This window comes from Oncorhynchus mykiss, chromosome 16 (assembly GCF_057628025.1).
Source record: "Oncorhynchus mykiss isolate SJ-2025 chromosome 16, ASM5762802v1, whole genome shotgun sequence".
Classification (NCBI taxonomy): domain Eukaryota; kingdom Metazoa; phylum Chordata; class Actinopteri; order Salmoniformes; family Salmonidae; genus Oncorhynchus; species Oncorhynchus mykiss.
The window spans coordinates 67,372,971-67,393,701 of NC_143037.1; the positions used below are offsets into that span (position 1 = coordinate 67,372,971).

Sequence of the window (20,731 nt, forward strand, 5' to 3'; positions counted from 1 at the left end):
ATTTAGATGAATTTAATTTAGATTAGATTAAACCGGGATATGGCAGCAGGTGATTTAAATATATTTGTAGTAAATCAGATTAAGATTAGGAACCCGGATCCACCTTAAGCCCTTGTGACACTAATGATCTCCAATACACTTGGAGATGTCTCTGTCCATATATCATGGACTATACTTTTATTAGTATTCTTGAAACAGTTACAACCAAATATTGCACATTATATTTTATAACAGCAACTTTACATTGTACAAAAAAATAGAAAGTTGCTGTCATTGGGGTGAGACTCGTGGGTTCTTGCTGACGGAGGACAGGGCGGTATCAGCTTCAGAGCCCACTGGTTCTGAGGCCCAAGGGTTCAGACCACACAGCAAGAAAGGAACAGCACAGTCCCGGAACTGGAGAGAGACAGATACACAACACACTCATGGACGCAGAGATGGAAAAAGTACCGTATTATCATACTTGAGTAAAAGTAAAAAGTACCGTATTGTCATACTTGAGTAAAAGTAAAAGATACCTTCATAGAAAATGACTCAAGTAAAAGTGAAAGTCACCCAGTAAAAAAAAGATTTGGTTTTGAATATACTTAAGTATCAAAAGTAAAGTATAAATAATTTTAAAATCCTTATATTAAGCAAACCAGGCACCACTATTTACTTGTTTTTATAATTATTTTTACAAATGGAGCATGTGTGTTTAGTAAATCCACCAGATCAGAGGCAGTAGGGATGACCAGGGATGTTTTCTTAATAAATGCATTAATTGGACCATTTTCCTGTCCTGCTAAGCATTCAAAATGTAACGAGTACTTTTGGGTGTCATGGAAAATGTATGGAGTAAAAAGTACAAGTAAAAGTGAAGTAAAAGTAAAAGCAGTCAAAATGTAAAAAAAATAGCAAAATAAAGTACAGATACCCCAAAAACCTACTTAAGTAGTACTTTAAAGTATTTCTACTTAAGTACTTTACACCACTGAATGTACCACACTAGCTATATAATACTCGCAGAAAACACAGTAACAACATGTACTACACTAGCTAGATAATACTCTCAGAAAACACATTAACAACATGGACTACACCAGCTAGATAACACTCTCAGAAAACACAGTAACAACATGGACTCCACCAGCTAGATAATACTCATTATTAAACAGTACATAACAAAATGCATATTCCATCTTTCAAATGATGATTCTATGATGTATCTCAGATTTTTTATAGAGTACACAATCATACCTATGCTCATGAATATGAAGACCACAGTGTTGTGTGTTTGTATGTACAGTTGAAGTCGGAAGTTTACATACACCTTAGCCAAATACATTTAAACTCAGTTTTTCAGTTTTGACATTTAATCCTAGTAAAAATTCTCTGTCTTAGGTCAGTTAGTGTTACGCTCGTTGATGGAAGGATCGGACCAAGGTGCAGCGTGGTAGGCGTACATTTTAATTTATTAAATGAACACCGAAAAAACAACAAATATGAATAGGGCTAAACAGCACAGTACCAAAACAAGATCCCACAAACAACAGGTGGAAAAAGGCTGCCTAAGTATGATCCCCAATCAGAGACAACGACAGACAGCTGCCTCTGATTGGGAACTATACCCGGCCAACAAAGAAATAGAACAAGATATACTGGACTGTGGAGGCGCACTGGAGGTCTGGAGCATAGAGGTGGCACAAATCGTCCTGGACAAAAGACCACCTTCGCACGGCATGTGCGGGGAGCTGGCACAGGACGCACTGGGCTGTGAAGGCGCACCGGACATACAGCGCGTAGAGCCGGCGCAGGATATCCTGGACCAAGGAGGTGCCCTGGAGACCAGGCACGCTGAGCCGGCACCACCCGTCCTGGACAGATGCCCACTTTCGCACGGCAAGTGCGGGGAGCTGGCACAGCACGCACTGGGCTGTGGATGAGCACTGGAGACACAGTGCATATCACCGCAAAACATGGTGCCTGACCGGTCACACGCTCCCCACGGTGAGTACGGGGAGTTGGCTCTGGTTTAAACCCTGGCTCCGCCAACCACCCCACTCAAATACTTTGACTTTGTTGTCCTTAAGCCATTTTGCCATAACTTTGGAAGTATGCTTGGGGTCATTGTTCATTTGGGAGACCCATTTGCAACCAAGCTTTAACTTCCTGACAGATGTCTTGAGATGTTATATATCCACATCACTTTGTGAAGTGCACCAGTCCCTCCTTCAGCAATGCACCCCCGCAACATGATGCTGCCACCCCGGTGTCTCACGGTTGGGATGGTATTCTTCGACTTGCAAGCCTCCCCCTTATTCCTCCAAACATAACGATGGTAATTGTGGCCAAACAGTTCTATTTTTGTTTAATCAGACCGGAGGACATTTCTCCAAAAAGTACGATCTTTGTCCTCATGTGCAGTTGCAAACCGTAGTCTGGCATTTTTTAAGGAGGTTTTGGAGCAGTGGCTTCCTCCTTGCTGAGCGGCCTTTCAGGTTATGTCGATATAGGACTCATTTAACTGTGGATATAGATACTTTTGTACCTGTTTCCTCCAGCATCTTCACAAGGTCTTTTGCTGTTGTTCTGGGATTGATTTGCACTTTTCGCACCAAAGTACGTTCATCTCTAGGAGACAGAACGCATCTCCTTCCTGAGCGGTATGATGGCTGCATGTGCACATGGTGTTTATACTTGCGTACTATTGTTTGTATAGATGAACGTGGTACCTTCAGGCGTTTTGAAATTGCTCCCAAGGATGAACCAGAATTGTGGAGGTCTACATTTTTTTTTCCGGGGTCTTGGCTGATATCTTTTGATTTTCCCATGATGTCAAGCAAAGAGGCACTGAGTTTGAAGGTAGACATTGAAATACATCCACAGGTACACCTTCAATTGACTCAGATGATGTCAATTAGCCTATCAGAAGCTTCTAAAGCCATGACATAATTTTCTGGATTTTTCCAAGCTATTTAAAGGCACAGTCAACTTAGTGTATGTAAACTTCTGACACACTGGAATTGTGATACAGTGAATTATAAGTGAAATAATCTGTCTGTAAACAAAATTGCTGGATAAATTATTTGTGTCATGCACAAAGTAGATGTCCTAACCGACATGCTAAACTATAGTTTGTTAACAAGATATTTGTGGAGTGGTTGAAAAACGAGTTTTAATGACTCCAACCTAAGTGTATGTAAACTTCCGACTTCAACTGTATGTGTGTCTGTGCTTGTTATACACAACTCTCAGCCTAGCGGTTACGAGTGTTGGGCCTATAACCAAGAGGTTGCTGGTTCAAATCCCAGAGCCGGTAAGGTGGGCAAAACAATTTTTTTTTTGCCCTTGAACAAGCCAATGAAACAACAACTGCTCCCTGGGCGCTGACATGGATGTCCATAGGCAGCCTCCCTGATTCAGAGGGGTTGGTTTAAATACGAAATACACTTTTCGGTTGAATCCATTCAGTTGTGCAACTGACTAGGTCTCCTCTTTCCTTGTGTACTGTATGTGTTGTCCCTCACCTGTCTGTTCATGAACACGTATATGATGGGGTTGTAGACAGTGCTACTCTTGGCCAGGTACATGGGAACCGTGGCAATGAGAGGGTTGATGTGGAGGCTGGGGTCAAGGATCACAGAGAGGGCGAAGGCCGCGTAGGGCAACCAGCTGAGCAGGAAGGCCATCACCATGACTACCACCATACGCACAACCTGTATCTCCACGCGGGTGGTGCTGTTGCCCTCCAACACCTTCAGCTTGGACACCTGGGACAAACACACACATGAGTACACACACACACACACACACACACACACACACACACACACACACACACACACACACACACACACACACACACACACACACACACACACACACACACACACACACACACGTATAAACACACACACACACACCACCTGGTGCAGTGTGAAGAGGATGCGAGCGTAGGAGACCATGATGATGGAGAAAGGAATGGCAAAGCAGAGCAGGAAGTAAAGGATGATGTAAGACATGTTTCCTGGTTCCCTGCTGTACCAGTTTGGGGAGCAGGAGGTCCTAACCCCCTCCAGTTCAAAGCTGCCCCAGCCAAACAGAGGTGGGATGTTCCATAAAAACGACCACACCCAGGACAGGACCACCCCTCCGACTGCGTGCCTATGTTACAGTACGAATACATTACAGTTAACTTCATTACACATATATCCATACTTCTACACAACTGCTATCTTTCCCTCTGTACATGCACAGTTACGAGAGTTAAATGGAATACTTGACCTGGTCTGGAACATGACCGCCCCCATTGGTCGACACACCACCACATAACGGTCCACAGCTATCACGGCCACTGAACACAGACCTGCAATACCTGGGAAGGACAACATCAAACATGTACACTACATGTACATGCAATAACCCAGCAAACACATCTATTCAACTGACATCAATAGGCCTAGTAGATTTGACAAATCTAACTCTCTCTGCATAGTCAGACACATCCATTTACTACCCCTAAACTGTTGTATTGAATTTAATTGAATTTATTTGGGTGAAAACATATACAACTAGATGCACAATGTATTCCCAGAGGATAGGATTTAAAAGTATTTATTAAAACACTTGTTTCCAAAGTGGTCCTCGATGGTAACTCACCAAAGAAAGCCACAGCGAAACCCTCCAGCACGCAGCCTAGCCGCCCCATGCTGAAGTAGCCCATAGCGTTGGTGACCATCGTGGGCAGTCCCCCGAACAGAGCACAGCCCAGGTCAGCCACTGCCAGGTTGACTAGGGCGTAGTTCAAAGGCTGGCGCAGCTTTCGGTGTCTCATCGTCACCATGATGACCAGGACGTTCATACAGACTCCGGACACCGAGAACACACCAATGATCACCGCCAGGATGGTGAAGCCCGTCCTGGAGAGCAGCGCTTCACTGACCGAGCCCGGGGAGGAGGAGATGTTTCCATGGAGATTGGGGAGAAGCTGTTGGTGGTCCATTCTGTTCTTTTTGGGGCAGTGGAGTTGAGTGGTGAGCACTACCCACCTGGCCAGACACCTGTGTTATGATATATAAGAAACACACTGGAAGGGCGTAGAGTCAGCTTTTAGTCCGATGGTATTCCTAACCTATAAAAGCACAAAAGCAGTCCAATAGCAGATCTATAATAGATAAAGCAGTCCAGTATCTGATCTATAATAGATAAAACAGTCCAGTATCTGATCTATAATAGATAAAGCAGTCCAATATCAGATCTATAATAGATAAAGCAGTCCAGTATCTGATCTATAATAGATAAAACAGTCCAGTATCTGATCTATAATAGATAAAGCAGTCCAGTATCTGATCTATAATATATAAAGCAGTCCAGTATCTGATCTATAATATATAAAGCAGTCCAGTATCTGATCTATAATAGATAAAGCAGTCCAGTATCTGATCTATAATATATAAAGCAGTCCAGTATCTGATCTATAATAGATAAAGCAGTCCAGTATCTGATCTATAATAGATAAAACAGTCTAGTATCTGATCTATAATAGATAAAGCAGTCCAGTATCTGATCTATAATAGATAAAGCAGTCCAATAGCAGATCTATAATAGATAAAGCAGTCCAATAGCAGATCTATAATAGATAAAGCAGTCCAGTATCTGATCTATAATAGATAAAGCAGTCCAGTATCTGATCTATAATAGATAAAGCAGTCCAATAGCAGATCTATAATAGATAAAGCAGTCCAATAGCAGATCTATAATAGATAAAGCAGTCCAATAGCAGATCTATAATAGATAAAGCAGTCCAATAGCAGATCTATAATATATAAAGCAGTCCAGTATCTGATCTATAATAGATAAAACAGTCTAGTATCTGATCTATAATAGATAAAACAGTCCAGTATCTGATCTATAATAGATAAAGCAGTCCAGTATCTGATCTATAATAGATAAAGCAGTCCAGTATCTGATCTATAATAGATAAAGCAGTCCAGTATCTGATCTATAATAGATAAAGCAGTCCAGTAGCTGATCTATAGTAGATAAAGCAGTCTAGTAGCAGATCAATAATAGATCCAGCAGTCTAATCGAGGCCCTATAGCTGTGTAGTGTAGTAGCCTGTTAATGGCTCTACAGATTCAGAGACTCAGAATCTGGACCACTCTGTCCTTATAAAGCTACTCAGTAGAGAGAGGCTGTAGATTATAAGAGATAAAACCAACTAAATCCCTAGATCCGGATTGAGGGGTCAATAATTCAGGGGGGCTCAATTCCTGAGGGATCTTTGATTGCACTTTCCTTGATAGCTTTGCTGCATGATCCACTGCTAACTAGAGGAGTTGGAGAGGGTCTGCTGTTCCCAGGGACCACCTGTCAGTCAAACTGGCTTTGTGTAACACACTGTCCTTATGTGACATAAGAGGAACTTTAGATAACAATGGGACGTTGGGATTGACTAGATATCCTGGGGTAATCTACAGTCCTTTCTACTGACTGAACAATGTTATGTCATGGGTGAGTGAGGTTTTATCAAGGGCTTTATGATGTCACAGTAACTGAAACAATGATAGATTATAGACTTTTCCTAATGTTAACCTGTGGTTCCCAGAAAGAGGCAAAAGGGTTGTAGGAATTGAGTCTGTCTGTCTGTCTGTCTGTCTGTCTGTCTGTCTGTCTGTCTGTCTGTCTGTCTGTCTGTCTGTCTGTCTGTCTGTCTGTCTGTCTGCCTGCCTGCCTGCCTGCCTGCCTGTCTGTCTGTTGTCGTGGAAATTTCCTCTATTTACCAAATCATGAGAGCAAACCACAACACAAGTCAGAGTTAGTTATCAAAGTCCATCTTTAATTATATGAGCTCTATCACAACCCTGTGACTCTCAGATCAATTCAGTGTCTATCAATGAATTCTCTGAGAGCCCCCTCTACATTGCAACTGAGATCCTTTAATAGCAAAGATCCACCCCCCCCCCCCCCCTAGACGACATGACAAACCACAGGTCTTAGGAACTTACACAAAGAAAATACTTTACTTCAGAGAGGAGTATCCCCTAGCCAGACAGAGTTGGCTATAAATTATCGTTCAGTTTGGTCTCCTAAACAAAGCTCTTATTTCGTCCTTGGTACAAAATGGTACCAAGACATTACCCCCACCCTATGATATATATCAAATTGTCATTTAGATACAACCAATTCTAAATACAACCAATCCTGGACAAACTCACGGAGAGGAGAGTGAGGCTATAGGTCAACAAAAGAGGGAGCATAGAATGATTCCAGACACTGCCATCCTCCTCTCCCAGATGGGAAAAGTAGGGAGTGACCGGCACACAGACACAGTGGAGCAAAAGATATGTTTACACATGATGACACCTTGACCTCTCACCTTGACCTCTCCCCTCTCTGCGGCCCAAACTTAGTCCTGACAGAGAACAGATAACTGCCAATGGCCACCACTATAGTACAACAAAATACATTCTTATGAGAAATAACTCATAAGCATATGATGAATATAAAACATCTTACCTATGTTACCAACCAATTATGATTATTCCCCAACACTGTCTGTCTGTCTGTCTGTCTGTCTGTCTGTCTGTCTGTCTGTCTGTCTGTCTGTCTGTCTGTCTGTCTGTCTGTCTGTCTGTCTGTCTGTCTGTCTGTCTGTCTGTGTACAGCTGACCTTTAACCCCATAATCCTAACACAGATGGAAGCAGCTCCAGGTAATTCAAACATGTTTATTGGTTGAAAATGTGTTGCACTCTACAGACATACATTAACGGTGTCATTGTCTACAAGCTAGCTAACAGAGGCATGGTCCAAGGCCACAACACTATACGCCAAATGCCATTCAAGCAGCCCAAGTTTATTGGGATACATACTGCAGGGGTTAAAACAACCAGACAAAATGTGAATGTGGTAAAAAATAAAACCAACAAAGAACAGATTACATATTCATTCTATATTAGTAACAGGTGAGTCAGACAATGATAATCTCCATCACAGTGTGTCCTCCCTCTGTGAGAATCTTAATGAAGGACATCAAGGGGTGTTACTGACTCATTTACATCCTGTTAGTCCCTGATTCAGACAGAGACAGTATCCACTGATCCAGACACCTTCCCTGGTAACACTCTCAGAGGATGGAGAAAACAGAGATTCCTGATGTATGGAAAGACTCTCTCAGTGAAAGTGTGTGTGAATGTGTGTAGATGTGTGTTATTGACAGGGTCAGAGAATGACAGCTTTCCTCCTTCCCAGTCTAGCTGCACTCTGATCCTCTGGGGATTCTGTCTCACTATGAGGGGAGCGAGTGGCTTATTTGGTGCATGTGTGTTATAATCACCACCACCAAACAACACACCCCAGGATCTATGCCAATAACCATTGTATCCCTTCCTCTGGACAGACTCTGTGATCACACCCAGGTCCCAGCCTTTATTCTTCCTAACATCAATGTCCCAGCTGTGTGTTCCTGAGTTAAAACCCTTAGAGCCCAGGACCATTCTATGGCTATCAAACCTCTCTGGGTTGTCAGGAAGCTGCTGTTTCTCATCACTGTATCTCACACTGGTCAGATCATCAGACAGGATGAGATCTGGGTGGGCAGTGTTGAGTTCCAGAGTAACTGGAGCTGGAGAGAGAGAACACATACACACTGGATTAATTCAAATGTAGGGGGAATATATTACTGCATATGATATATAATGCTATGTGTTGTATGTTTTGTGTTACATACACCACCGTTCAGAAGATCGGGGTCATTTAGAAATGTCCTTGTTTTTGTAAAGAAACGCACATTTCGTTTACCATTAAAATAAAATATATTGATCAGAAATACAGTGTAGACATTGTTAATGTTGTAAATGACTATTGTAGCAAGAAACAGCTGATGGAAGATCTACATAGGCGTACAGAGACCCATTGTCAGCAACCATCACTCCTGTGTTCCAATGGTTTATCATTTTTAAAGGCTAATTGATCATTTGAAAACCCTTTTGCAATTATATTAGCACAGCTGAAAACTGTTGTGCTAATTAAAGGAAAGCCGTATCTCAGACTGGCCAATAAAAAGAAAAGAGTAAGATGGGCAAAAGAACACAGACACTGGACAGAGGAAATCTGCCTTGAAGGCCAGCATCCCGGAGTTGCCTCTTCACTGTTGATGTTGTTTCTCAAACTAGACACTCTAATGTACTTGTCCTCTTGCTCAGTTGTGCACCGAGGTCTCCCACTCCTCTTTCTATTCTGGTTAGAGACAGTTGGCGCCAGAAGAAATGGCAGCAGTTTTACGGGGGTCCAATCAATTGTGCTATTATGTGTTTTTTTTTGCGTTATTTGTAACTTATTTTGTACGTAATGTTTCTGCCACCATATTTTACAGCAAAAAGGAGCTTCTGGATATCAGGACAGCGATCACTCACCTCGGATCAGACTAAGATTTTTTCTACAACAAAGACGACGCACAAGATATTCTCCAAACACCCCACAGGACCGACATCCCGGTTATTTGCAAGAGTAAGAGACGCAGGTACATAAGACAAAGAGCCGGATGCCTGGTCAGGCCCTGGCGAAGGCGACTGGGAAAGCTGCTGTTACCGTCAATACTACTCGCCAACGTGCAATCATTGGACAATAAATTAGACGAAGTACGATCACGAATATCCTACCAACGGGACATCAAAAACTGTAATATCCTATGTTTCATGGAATCGTGGCTGAATGGCGACATGGGTATTCAGCTAGCGGGATATACGCTGCACCGGCAAGATAGAACAGCACACTCTGGTAAGCCGGGGTGGGGGTGAGAATATTTGTAAACAACAGCTGGTGCACAAAATCTAAGGAAGTCTCTAGATTTTGCTCGCCTGAAGTAGAGTATATTGTGATAAATTGCAGGCCACACTACTTGCCTAGAGAGTTTTCAGCTATACTTTTTGTGGCTGTTTATTTACCACCACAGACAGATGCTGGAACTAAGACCACACTCAGTCAGCTGTATAAGGAAATAAGCAAACAGGAAACCACTCACCCAGAGGTGGCGCTCCTAGTGGCCGAAGACCTTAACCTCTCTCGGGTAGGGGGCAGTATTTTCACGTCCGGATGAAAAGCGTGCCCAAAGTAAACTGCCTGTTACTCAGGCCCAAGCTAGGATATGCATATAATTGGTAGATTTGGATAAAAAACACTCTAAAGTTTCTAAAACTGTTAAAATTAGGTCTGTGAGTATAACATAATTGATATGGAAGAAGAAACCCCGAGGACAAACCATCCCAAAAAAACAATATTTCAGTCTACCACTGTTTTCAATGGCTGTCACTTTTATTAGAAGGCGAAATCCTCCCAGATTGCAGTTCCTAGGGCTTCCACTAGATGTCAGTCTTTAGAAAGAGTTTCATGCTGGTTTTTGGAAAAATTAGCCAGAAATTGAAGTTTTTCTAGGTGGCTCCCATTTTGGCTGTAGTGTTTCCAAGCGCATGGAAGAGAGCGTGTTCTTTTGTATTTTTCTACGGTAAAGACAATAACGATTCTCCGTCTTAAATTTGAACGTTTATTTACGTATTAGGGTATCTAAGGTTTGATTATAAATGTTGTTTAACTTGTTTGGAAAAGTTTATTAGTAACGTTTGGGATTCATTTTGTATGCATTTTGATGGAGGGAAACTGGGTGGATTATTGACTGAAGCGCGCCAGCTAAACTGAGTTTTTATGGATATAAAGAAGGACATTATCGAACAAAATGACTATTTGTGATGTATCTGGGACCTTTTGGAGTGCCAACAGAAGAACATCAAAGGTAAGGCATTTATTAAATCGCTATTTCTGACTTTCTGCCTGGTTGAAATATGTTTTTCATGCTTTTGTATGCGGGGCGCTGTCCTCAGATAATCGCATGGTGTGCTTTCGCCGTAAAGCCTTTTTGAAGTCTGACACAGCGGCTGGATTAACAAGAAGTTAAGCTCTATTTTGATGTATTACACTTGTGATTTTATGAAAGTTAAATATTTATAATTCTGTAGTTTGAATTTCGGACACATTTCACTGGATAAGTGAAATAAGAAGTTAATGCAGGGAAACTTAAATCAGTTCTACCAAATCTCCATCAACATGTTAAATGTGCAACCAGAGGGAAAACATTTCTAGATCACCTGTACTCCACACACAGAGACGCGTACAAAGCTCTCCCTCCATTTGATAAATCCGACCCCAACTCTGTCCTCCTGATTCCTGCTTACAAGCTAAAATTAAAGCAGGAAGCACCAGTGACTCGGTCTATAAAAAAGTGGTCAGATGAAGCAGATGCTAAACTACAGGACTGTTTTGCTATCACAGACTGGAACATGTTCCGGGATTCTTCCGATGGCATTGAGAAGTACACCACATCAGTCACTGGCTTTATCAATAAGTGCATCAAGGATGTCGTCCCCACAGTGACAGTACGTACATACCCCAACCAGAAGCCATGAATTACAGGCAACATTCGCACTGAGCTAAAGGGCAGAGCTGCCGCTTTCAAGGTGCGGGACTCTAATCCGTACACTTACAAGAAATCCAGCTATGCCCTGCGACAAACCATCAAACAGGCAAAGCGTCAATACAGGGCTAAGATTGAATCATACTACACCGGCTCCGATGCTCGTCTCATGTGGCCGTGCTTGCAAACTATTACAGACTACAAAGGGAAGCACAGCTGCCAGCTGCCCAGTGACACGAGCCTACCAGAATAGCTAAATCACTTCGAGGCAAGCAACACTGAGGCATGCATGAGAGCATCAGCTGTTCCGGACGACTGTGTGATCACGCTCTCCGTAGCCGATGTGAGTAAGACCTTTAAACAGGTCAACATACACAAGGCTGCGGGGCCAGATGGATTACCAGGACGTGTGATCCGGCCATGTGCTGACCAACTGACAGGTGTCTTCACTGACATTTTCAACATGTCCCTGATTGAGCCTGTAATACCAACATGTTTCAAGCAGACCACCATAGTCCCTGTGCCCAAGAACACTAAGGCAACCTGCCTAAATCACTACAGACCTGTAGCACTCACGTCCGTAGCCATGAAGTGCTTTGAAAGGTTGATAATGGCTCACATCAACACCATCATCCCAGAAACCCTAGACTCACTCCAATTTGCATACCGCCCAAACAGATCCACAGATGATGCAATCTCTATTGCACTCCACACTGCCCTTTTCCACCTGGACAAAAGGAACACTTATGTGAGAATGCTATTCATTGACTACAGCTCAGCGTTCAACACCATAGTACCCTCAAAGCTCACCACTAAGGATCCTGGGACAAAACACCTCCCTCTGCACCTTGATCCTGGACTTCCTGACGGGCCGCCCCCAGGTGGTAAGGGTAGGTAGTAACACATCTGCCACGCTGATCCTCAACACTGGAGCTCCTCAGGGGTGCATGCTCAGCCTGTACTCCCTGTTCACCCTCGACTGCATGGCTAGGCACGACTCCAACACCATCATTAAGTTTGCAGATGACACAACAGTGGTAGGCCTGATCACAGACAACGACAAGACAGCCTATAGGGAGGAGGTCAGAGACCTGGCCGGGTGGTACCAGAATAACAACCTATCCCTCAACGTAGCCAAGACTAAGGAGATGATTGTGGACTACAGGAAAAGGAGGACCGAGCATGCCCCCATTCAGGTTGAGAGCTTCAAGTTCCTCGGTGTCCACATCAACAACAAACTAGAATGGTCCAAACACACCAAGACAGTCGTGAAGAGGGCACAACAAAGCCTATCCCCCTCAGGAAACTAAAAAGATTTGGCATAGGTCCTGAGATCCTCAAAAGGTTCTACAGCTGCACCATCAAGAGCATCCTGACTGGTTGCATCACTGCCTGGTATGGCAATTGCTCGGCCGCAAGGCACTACAGAGGGTAGTGCGTACGGCCCAGTACATCACTGGGGCTAAGCTGCCTGCCATCCAGGACTTCTACACTAGGCGGTGTCAGAGGAAGGCCCTAAAAATTGTCAAAGACCCCAGCCACCCCAGTCATTGACTATTCTCTCTACTACCGCATGGCAAGCGGTACCGGAGTGCCAAGTCTAGGACAAAAAGGCTTCTCAACAGTTTCTACCCCCAAGCCATAAGACTCCTGAACAGGTAATCAAATGGCTACCCAGACTATTTGCATTGTGTGCCTCCCCCCAACCCCCGCCAACCCCTCTTTTACGCTACTGCTACTCTCTGTTCATCATATATGCATAGTCACTTTAACCATATCTACATGTACATACTACCTCAATCAGCCTGACTAACCGGTGTCTGTATGTAGCCTCGCTACTTTTATAGTCTCGCTACTGTAGATAGCATGTCTTTTTACTGTTGTTTTATTTCTTTACTTACCTATTGTTCACCTAACACCTTTTTTGCTCTATTGGTTAGAGCCTGTAAGTAAGCACTGTAAGGTATGCACTTGTTGTATTCGGTGCCCCTGACAAAAACTTTGATTTGATTTGAGTAGTACACACTATTGTACGAGATCTTCAGTTTCTTGGCAATTTCTCGCATGGCATAGCCTTAATTTCTCAGAACAAGAATAGACTTACGAGTTTCAGAATGAAGTTCTTTGTTTCTGGCCATTTTGAGCCTTTAATCGAACCCACAAATGCTGATGCTCCAGATACTCAACTAGTCTAAAGAAGGACAACTTTATTGCTTCTTTAGCGCAATAGTGTTCAGCTGTGCTAACATGTTTGCAAAATGGTTTTCTAATGATCAATTAGCCTTTTAAAATTATAAACTTGGAATAGCTAACACAACGTGCCATTGGAACACAGGAGTGATGGTTGCTGATAATGGGCCTCAGTACGACTATGTAGATATTCCATTAAAAGTCTGCCGTTTCCAGCTACAATAGTCATTTACAACATTAACAATGTCTACACTGTATTTCTGATCAATTTGGTGTTATTTTAATGGGCAAAATATTTTGCTTATCTTTCAAAAACAAGTACATTTCTAAGTGACCCCAAACTTTTGAACGGTAGTGTATGTGCACATGATAAACATTTCGCTAGAGTCGCAATAACATCCGCTAACCATGTGTATGTGACCAATAACATTTGATTTGATTACTTATTGGAAGATCCTCTGTAAACGTACAAAATAAATGTACAGTATGTAAGTAATTCTAAATATCATTCACTGTCTATATTTTCAGTACTGGAGAGTAATAGTGGTGGTCCAATATACAGTGTGTACAAAACATTAATAACACCTTCCTAATATTTTCTGCAATCAGAACAGGCTCAATTCGTCAGGAAAGGACTGAAGCATTCCACAGGGATACTAGCCCATCCAATCCAATCCTGACTCCAATGCTTCAAACAGTTCTTTCAAGATGGCTGGATGTCCTTTGGGTGGTGGCTCATACTTGATACTCACAGGAAATGGTTGAGCATGAAATCCCCATCCGTGTTGCAGCAGATCAAAAACCGGTGTGCCTGGCACCAACTACCACACCAAGTTCAAAGGCAATTCAATGTTTTGTCTTGCCTATTCACCCTCTGAATGGCACAAAAAACGTTTCAACTGTCTCAAGGATTTAAAATCTTTCTTAAACCTGTCTCCTCCCCTTTACCTACACTGATTGAAGTGGATTTACCAAGTGACATCAATAACGAATCATGGCTTCACCAAGTCAGTCTAAATCATTGAAAGAGCTGGTGTTCTTAATGTTTTGTCCACTCAGTGTTTAATACCCATTATATCTCAAAGACCTACTCACTGTAGTGAACTACTCCCTGCATCTTCTCCCAGACTCTGAACTGCAGGTTTCCCAGGTGCTTTGCCACATCGATCAGCGCTCCTGAAACCCTCTCTGGATCTGGCAGTGTACACTGGGCTCTGGAAGAACATTCAGGAGTCAGTGTTGCTGTGGGGTTTGATACAGAACCACAGAGAAGAGAGAGACATAATAGTCCCATTACCTTTTCACTGTATCCTTGTAGTTCTGTAGGGAAACAAAATAACATGTTAATAGATGTATTGATCTTAGAAAATCAATTACTACAATATTTATTTCATAATTGATACGGCAGTTGATTTATCAGAGGTAGATTAGTCCTTACCTGCAGGAATGAGATGTCCTCGGCTCCCAGCTCTTCTTCTATGGTTCTGATTGTGTCTGAAAGTGATGATATCTCTCTGCTCATCTTCTCAATCTTCTTCTTCATCATCTGACTCTTCTGCTCCTCTTCCTCCTTCAGTTCAGCTATCCTGGCTCTCTCTTCATGATATAGAAACTGATGAAACTTCTTAAACTCCATCTTAATCAGCCCCTCTGTGTGCTGGGCCTGGCTCTGGAGACAGTAGAGAGGAATGTCAAAGAAATCATCAATATCCATAATTCCACAGGGTTATGGTAAATCTTCACAGTATCATTGTATCTCAGCTTCACTCTGTATTCTTACCATGATGTGGTTGGCTGTTTGATCACAGCTCAGTTTAACTTCTCTGAAGACCTTCATCTTCTCCTGTAAGGGCTCCAGTGCAGTCTTGAGTTCCTCCTGGAATGAAACAGCATTATAAAGAGGTGCTGTGTGTAAAAGGAGTGGATTGGCACACAGATCTTAATTCACAATGACTGTATGCACATACAAAAACACAATTAGGTGGGAGCTTATATTCTAACATATACAAGTGTGTATTAATACACATGTGAATTGGAAGGGTGGTTTCTGTATATCCCAACTCCACCTGAGACACCCTTGGAGAGGATGGTTAAGGTCTGCTATTATCAACAGCGACCCGTGGGTGGCTACCTGCTACCCACATACTGTAAGTCAAATCAAATCCAACTTTCTTTGCACCAAATACAACAAGTGTAGACTTAGCATGAAATGCTAACTTAACTGACAAGCCCTTAACCAACAGTGCCGTTCAAGAAGAGTTAAGAAAATATTTACCAAGTAGACTAAAATAAAAAGTAATAATAAAAGTAACACAATAAGGATAACAATAACGAGGCTATATACAGGGGGTACTGGTACAGAGTCAATGTGGAGGATATATACAGGTGGTACTGGTACAGAGTCAATGTGGAGGCTATATACAGGTAGTACTGGTACAGAGTCAATGTGGAGGATATATACAGGGGGTACTGGTACAGAGTCAATGTGGAGGCTATATACAGGGGGTACCGGTACAGAGTCAATGTGGAGGCTATATACAGGTAGTACTGCTACAGAGTCAATGTGGAGGCTATATACAGGTGGTACTGGTACAGAGTCAATGTGGAGGATATATACAGGTAGTACTGGTACAGAGTCAATGTGGAGGATATATACAGGTAGTACTGGTACAGAGTCAATGTGGAGGATATATACAGGTAGTACTGGTACAGAGTCAATGTGGAGGATATATACAGGTGGTACTGGTACAGAGTCAATGTGGAGGATATATACAGGTAGTACTGGTACAGAGTCAATGTGGAGGATATATACAGGGGGTACTGGTACAGAGTCAATGTGGAGGCTATATACAGGGGGTACCGGTACAGAGTCAATGTGGAGGCTATATACAGGGGGTACCGGTACAGAGTCAATGTGGAGGCTATATACAGAGGGCACCGGTACAGAGTCAATGTGGAGGCTATATACAGGGGGTACCGGTACAGAGTCAATGTGGAGGCTATATACAGAGGGCACCGGTACAGAGTCAATGTGGAGGCTATATACAGGGGGTACCGGTACAGAGTCAATGTGGAGGCTATATACAGGGGGTACCGGTACAGAGTCAATGTGGAGGCTATATACAGGGGGTACTGGTACAGAGTCAATGTGGAGGCTATATACAGGGGGTACCGGTACAGAGTCAATGTGGAGACTATATACAGGGGGTACCGGTACAGAGTCAATGTGGAGGCTATATACAGGGGGTACCGGTACAGAGTCAATGTGGAGACTATATACAGGGGGTACCGGTACAGAGTCAGTGTGGAGACTATATACAGGGGGTACCGGTACAGAGTCAATGTGGAGGCTATATACAGGGGGTACCGGTACAGAGTCAATGTGGAGACTATATACAGGGGGTACCGGTACAGAGTCAATGTGGAGGCTATATACAGGTGGTACTGGTACAGAGTCAATGTGGACGCTATATACAGGGGGTACCGGTACAGAGTCAATGTGGAGGCTATATACAGGGGGTACCGGTACAGAGTCAATGTGGAGACTATATACAGGGGGTACCGGTACAGAGTCAATGTGGAGGCTATATACAGGGGGTACCGGTACAGAGTCAATGTGGAGGATATATACAGGGGGTACTGGTACAGAGTCAATGTGGAGGCTATATACAGGGGGTACCAGTACAGAGTCAATGTGGAGGCTATATACAGGGGGCACCGGTACAGAGTCAATGTGGAGGATATATACAGGGGGTACCGGTACGAAGTCAGTGTGGAAGCTATATACAGGGGGCACCGGTACAGAGTCAATGTGGAGGCTATATACAGGGGGTACTGGTACAGAGTCAATGTGGAGGCTATATACAGGGGGCACCGGTACAGAGTCAATGTGGAGGCTATATACAGGGGGTACCGGTACGAAGTCAGTGTGGAAGCTATATACAGGGGGCACCGGTACAGAGTCAATGTGGAGGCTATATACAGGGGGTACCGGTACGAAGTCAGTGTGGAAGCTATATACAGGGGGCACCGGTACAGAGTCAATGTGGAGGCTATATACAGGGGGTACTGGTACAGAGTCAATGTGGAGGCTATATACAGGGGGCACCGGTACAGAGTCAATGTGGAGGCTATATACAGGGGGTACCGGTACGAAGTCAGTGTGGAAGCTATATACAGGGGGCACCGGTACAGAGTCAATGTGGAGGCTATATACAGGGGGTACCGGTACGAAGTCAGTGTGGAAGCTATATACAGGGGGCACCGGTACGAAGTCAGTGTGGACGCTATATACAGGGGGCACCGGTACCGAGTCAGTGTGGAAGCTATATACAGGGGGCACCGGTACCGAGTCAGTGTGGAAGCTATATACAGGTGGTACCGGTACGAAGTCAGTGTGGAAGCTATATACAGGGGGCACCGGTACGAAGTCAGTGTGGACGCTATATACAGGTGGTACCGGTACGAAGTCAGTGTGGAAGCTATATACAGGGGGCACCGGTACCGAGTCAGTGTGGAAGCTATATACAGGTGGTACCGGTACGAAGTCAGTGTGGAAGCTATATACAGGGGGCACCGGTACGAAGTCAGTGTGGACGCTATATACAGGGGGCACCGGTACCGAGTCAGTGTGGAAGCTATATACAGGGGGCACCGGTACCGAGTCAGTGTGGAAGCTATATACAGGGAGCACCGGTACCGAGTCAGTGTGGAAGCTATATACAGGGGGCACCGGTACGAAGTCAGTGTGGACGCTATATACAGGGGGCACCGGTACGAAGTCAATGTGGAGGATATATACAGGGGGTACCGGTACAGAGTCAATGTGGAGACTATATACAGGGGGTACCGGTACAGAGTCAATGTGGAGGCTATATACAGGGGGTACCGGTACAGAGTCAATGTGGAGGATATATACAGGGGGTACCGGTACGAAGTCAGTGTGGAAGCTATATACAGGGGGCACCGGTACAGAGTCAATGTGGAGGCTATATACAGGGGGTACTGGTACAGAGTCAATGTGGAGGCTATATACAGGGGGCACCGGTACAGAGTCAATGTGGAGGCTATATACAGGGGGTACCGGTACGAAGTCAGTGTGGAAGCTATATACAGGGGGCACCGGTACAGAGTCAATGTGGAGGCTATATACAGGGGGTACCGGTACGAAGTCAGTGTGGAAGCTATATACAGGGGGCACCGGTACAGAGTCAATGTGGAGGCTATATACAGGGGGTACTGGTACAGAGTCAATGTGGAGGCTATATACAGGGGGCACCGGTACAGAGTCAATGTGGAGGCTATATACAGGGGGTACCGGTACGAAGTCAGTGTGGAAGCTATATACAGGGGGCACCGGTACAGAGTCAATGTGGAGGCTATATACAGGGGGTACCGGTACGAAGTCAGTGTGGAAGCTATATACAGGGGGCACCGGTACGAAGTCAGTGTGGACGCTATATACAGGGGGCACCGGTACCGAGTCAGTGTGGAAGCTATATACAGGGGGCACCGGTACCGAGTCAGTGTGGAAGCTATATACAGGTGGTACCGGTACGAAGTCAGTGTGGAAGCTATATACAGGGGGCACCGGTACGAAGTCAGTGTGGACGCTATATACAGGTGGTACCGGTACGAAGTCAGTGTGGAAGCTATATACAGGGGGCACCGGTACCGAGTCAGTGTGGAAGCTATATACAGGTGGTACCGGTACGAAGTCAGTGTGGAAGCTATATACAGGGGGCACCGGTACGAAGTCAGTGTGGACGCTATATACAGGGGGCACCGGTACCGAGTCAGTGTGGAAGCTATATACAGGGGGCACCGGTACCGAGTCAGTGTGGAAGCTATATACAGGGAGCACCGGTACCGAGTCAGTGTGGAAGCTATATACAGGGGGCACCGGTACGAAGTCAGTGTGGACGCTATATACAGGGGGCACCGGTACGAAGTCAGTGTGGACGCTATATACAGGGGGCACCGGTACCGAGTCAGTGTGGAAGCTATATACAGGGGGCACCGGTACCGAGTCAGTGTGGAAGCTATATACAGGGAGCACCGGTACCGAGTCAATGTGGAAGCTATATACAGGGGGCACCGGTACCGAGTCAATGTGGAAGCTATATACAGGGGGCACCGGTACGGAGTCAATGTGGAAGCTATATACAGGGAGCACCGGTACCAACTTTGTTAATTGTAGTGATTAATACATCTCCTACCTTATGATCCAGTACAGCTTCATCTATTGGGCAGCAGTCATGGCTTTTATGCTTTTTGGAAGTTTGACACACAAAACAGATGGGCTGTTTATCCTCCAGACAGAACAGCTTGAGTTTCTCACTGTGCAGACTGCAGAGCACCTCAGGCCCTGCTGAAGCTCTCTGACTTCTATCGTGTAAGTAGGCCTCACACAGGTTCTTTAAAACCAGGTTACAGGGGGGGAATTCCATTGATGATTTCTTTCTGCAGACTGGACATTCCCAAGATGTCTTCTGTTTCCAGTATTCCTCCAGACAGGCTTTACAGAAGCTGTGGCTACACAACAGGACCACAGGATCCTTGAAGATGTCACAGCATACTGGACAGGAGAAATCAACCTCGGAGAGAGAAGCTTTAGAGGCCATTTCTCACTGCTTATCTCTCTGTTATGAAGGTTTACTTTCACTTCTGACTTCTGAACTCTTTTGACTAAGGTTCACTTTTGAAAACTCATCTGAACTTAGAAATCTCTGTTTTCCTGACGGTGTTCCTTAGTCTTCAATTGTTGTTTTGATTCTTGGTTGTTTACAAAGAATTCTAAATAGCTCAATGTTACAGCGCTGTTCTGTTGTGAGCTTTTCTCCTTCCTGTTAAGCAGGAGTAGGGTGGAGCTCTGCTGAGTTGTCTTTATATCAGTTTGAGTCTGTGCAGGACACTTCCGCTAGATGTCAGTGTTTGGTTAAATATAACTGGATTTTATTGCTTCAAAAGGCCAGGTTTATGAAATTTACCAAATAAACTGATCTAAGGTTTCTCCTCATCTGACTTGACTGTTAGCTGAATTCTGACTATCTATGTCTCTGGTCAATTCAGCACCATAGACAGCAACTGTATGG

General features: G+C 44.2%; 2 protein-coding genes across 4 annotated transcripts; both read right to left on the minus strand.

Annotated features, from left to right (window-relative positions):
* Positions 1-143: 143 nt before the first annotated feature.
* On the minus strand, positions 144-5,116 carry parapinopsina (parapinopsin a). 2 transcript variants are annotated; one of them, NM_001124225.1, is given in 5 exon segments: positions 148-396; positions 3,510-3,752; positions 3,909-4,146; positions 4,267-4,357; positions 4,642-5,054. In NM_001124225.1, coding segments are annotated over 5 exon segments (1,041 nt in total). In that variant the 5' UTR covers positions 4,985-5,054; the 3' UTR covers positions 148-270.
* A 2,580-nt stretch (positions 5,117-7,696) lies between these two features.
* On the minus strand, positions 7,697-20,542 carry LOC110492546 (E3 ubiquitin-protein ligase TRIM35). Of its 2 annotated transcripts, none has more exons than XM_036947558.2 (6): positions 19,856-20,542; positions 15,418-15,513; positions 15,076-15,306; positions 14,935-14,957; positions 14,733-14,851; positions 7,697-8,606 (listed from the first exon to the last, which is right to left on the minus strand). In XM_036947558.2, the coding sequence occupies exons 1-6, from the start codon at positions 20,258-20,260 to the stop codon at positions 8,059-8,061; spliced, it is 1,422 nt and encodes a 473-aa protein (XP_036803453.2). In that variant the 5' UTR covers positions 20,261-20,542; the 3' UTR covers positions 7,697-8,058. The 2 variants fall into 2 exon arrangements, with proteins under 2 accessions (XP_036803453.2, XP_090059914.1); XM_090203788.1 differs by having other exon boundaries at positions 14,729-14,851; positions 19,856-20,534.
* Positions 20,543-20,731: the final 189 nt, after the last annotated feature.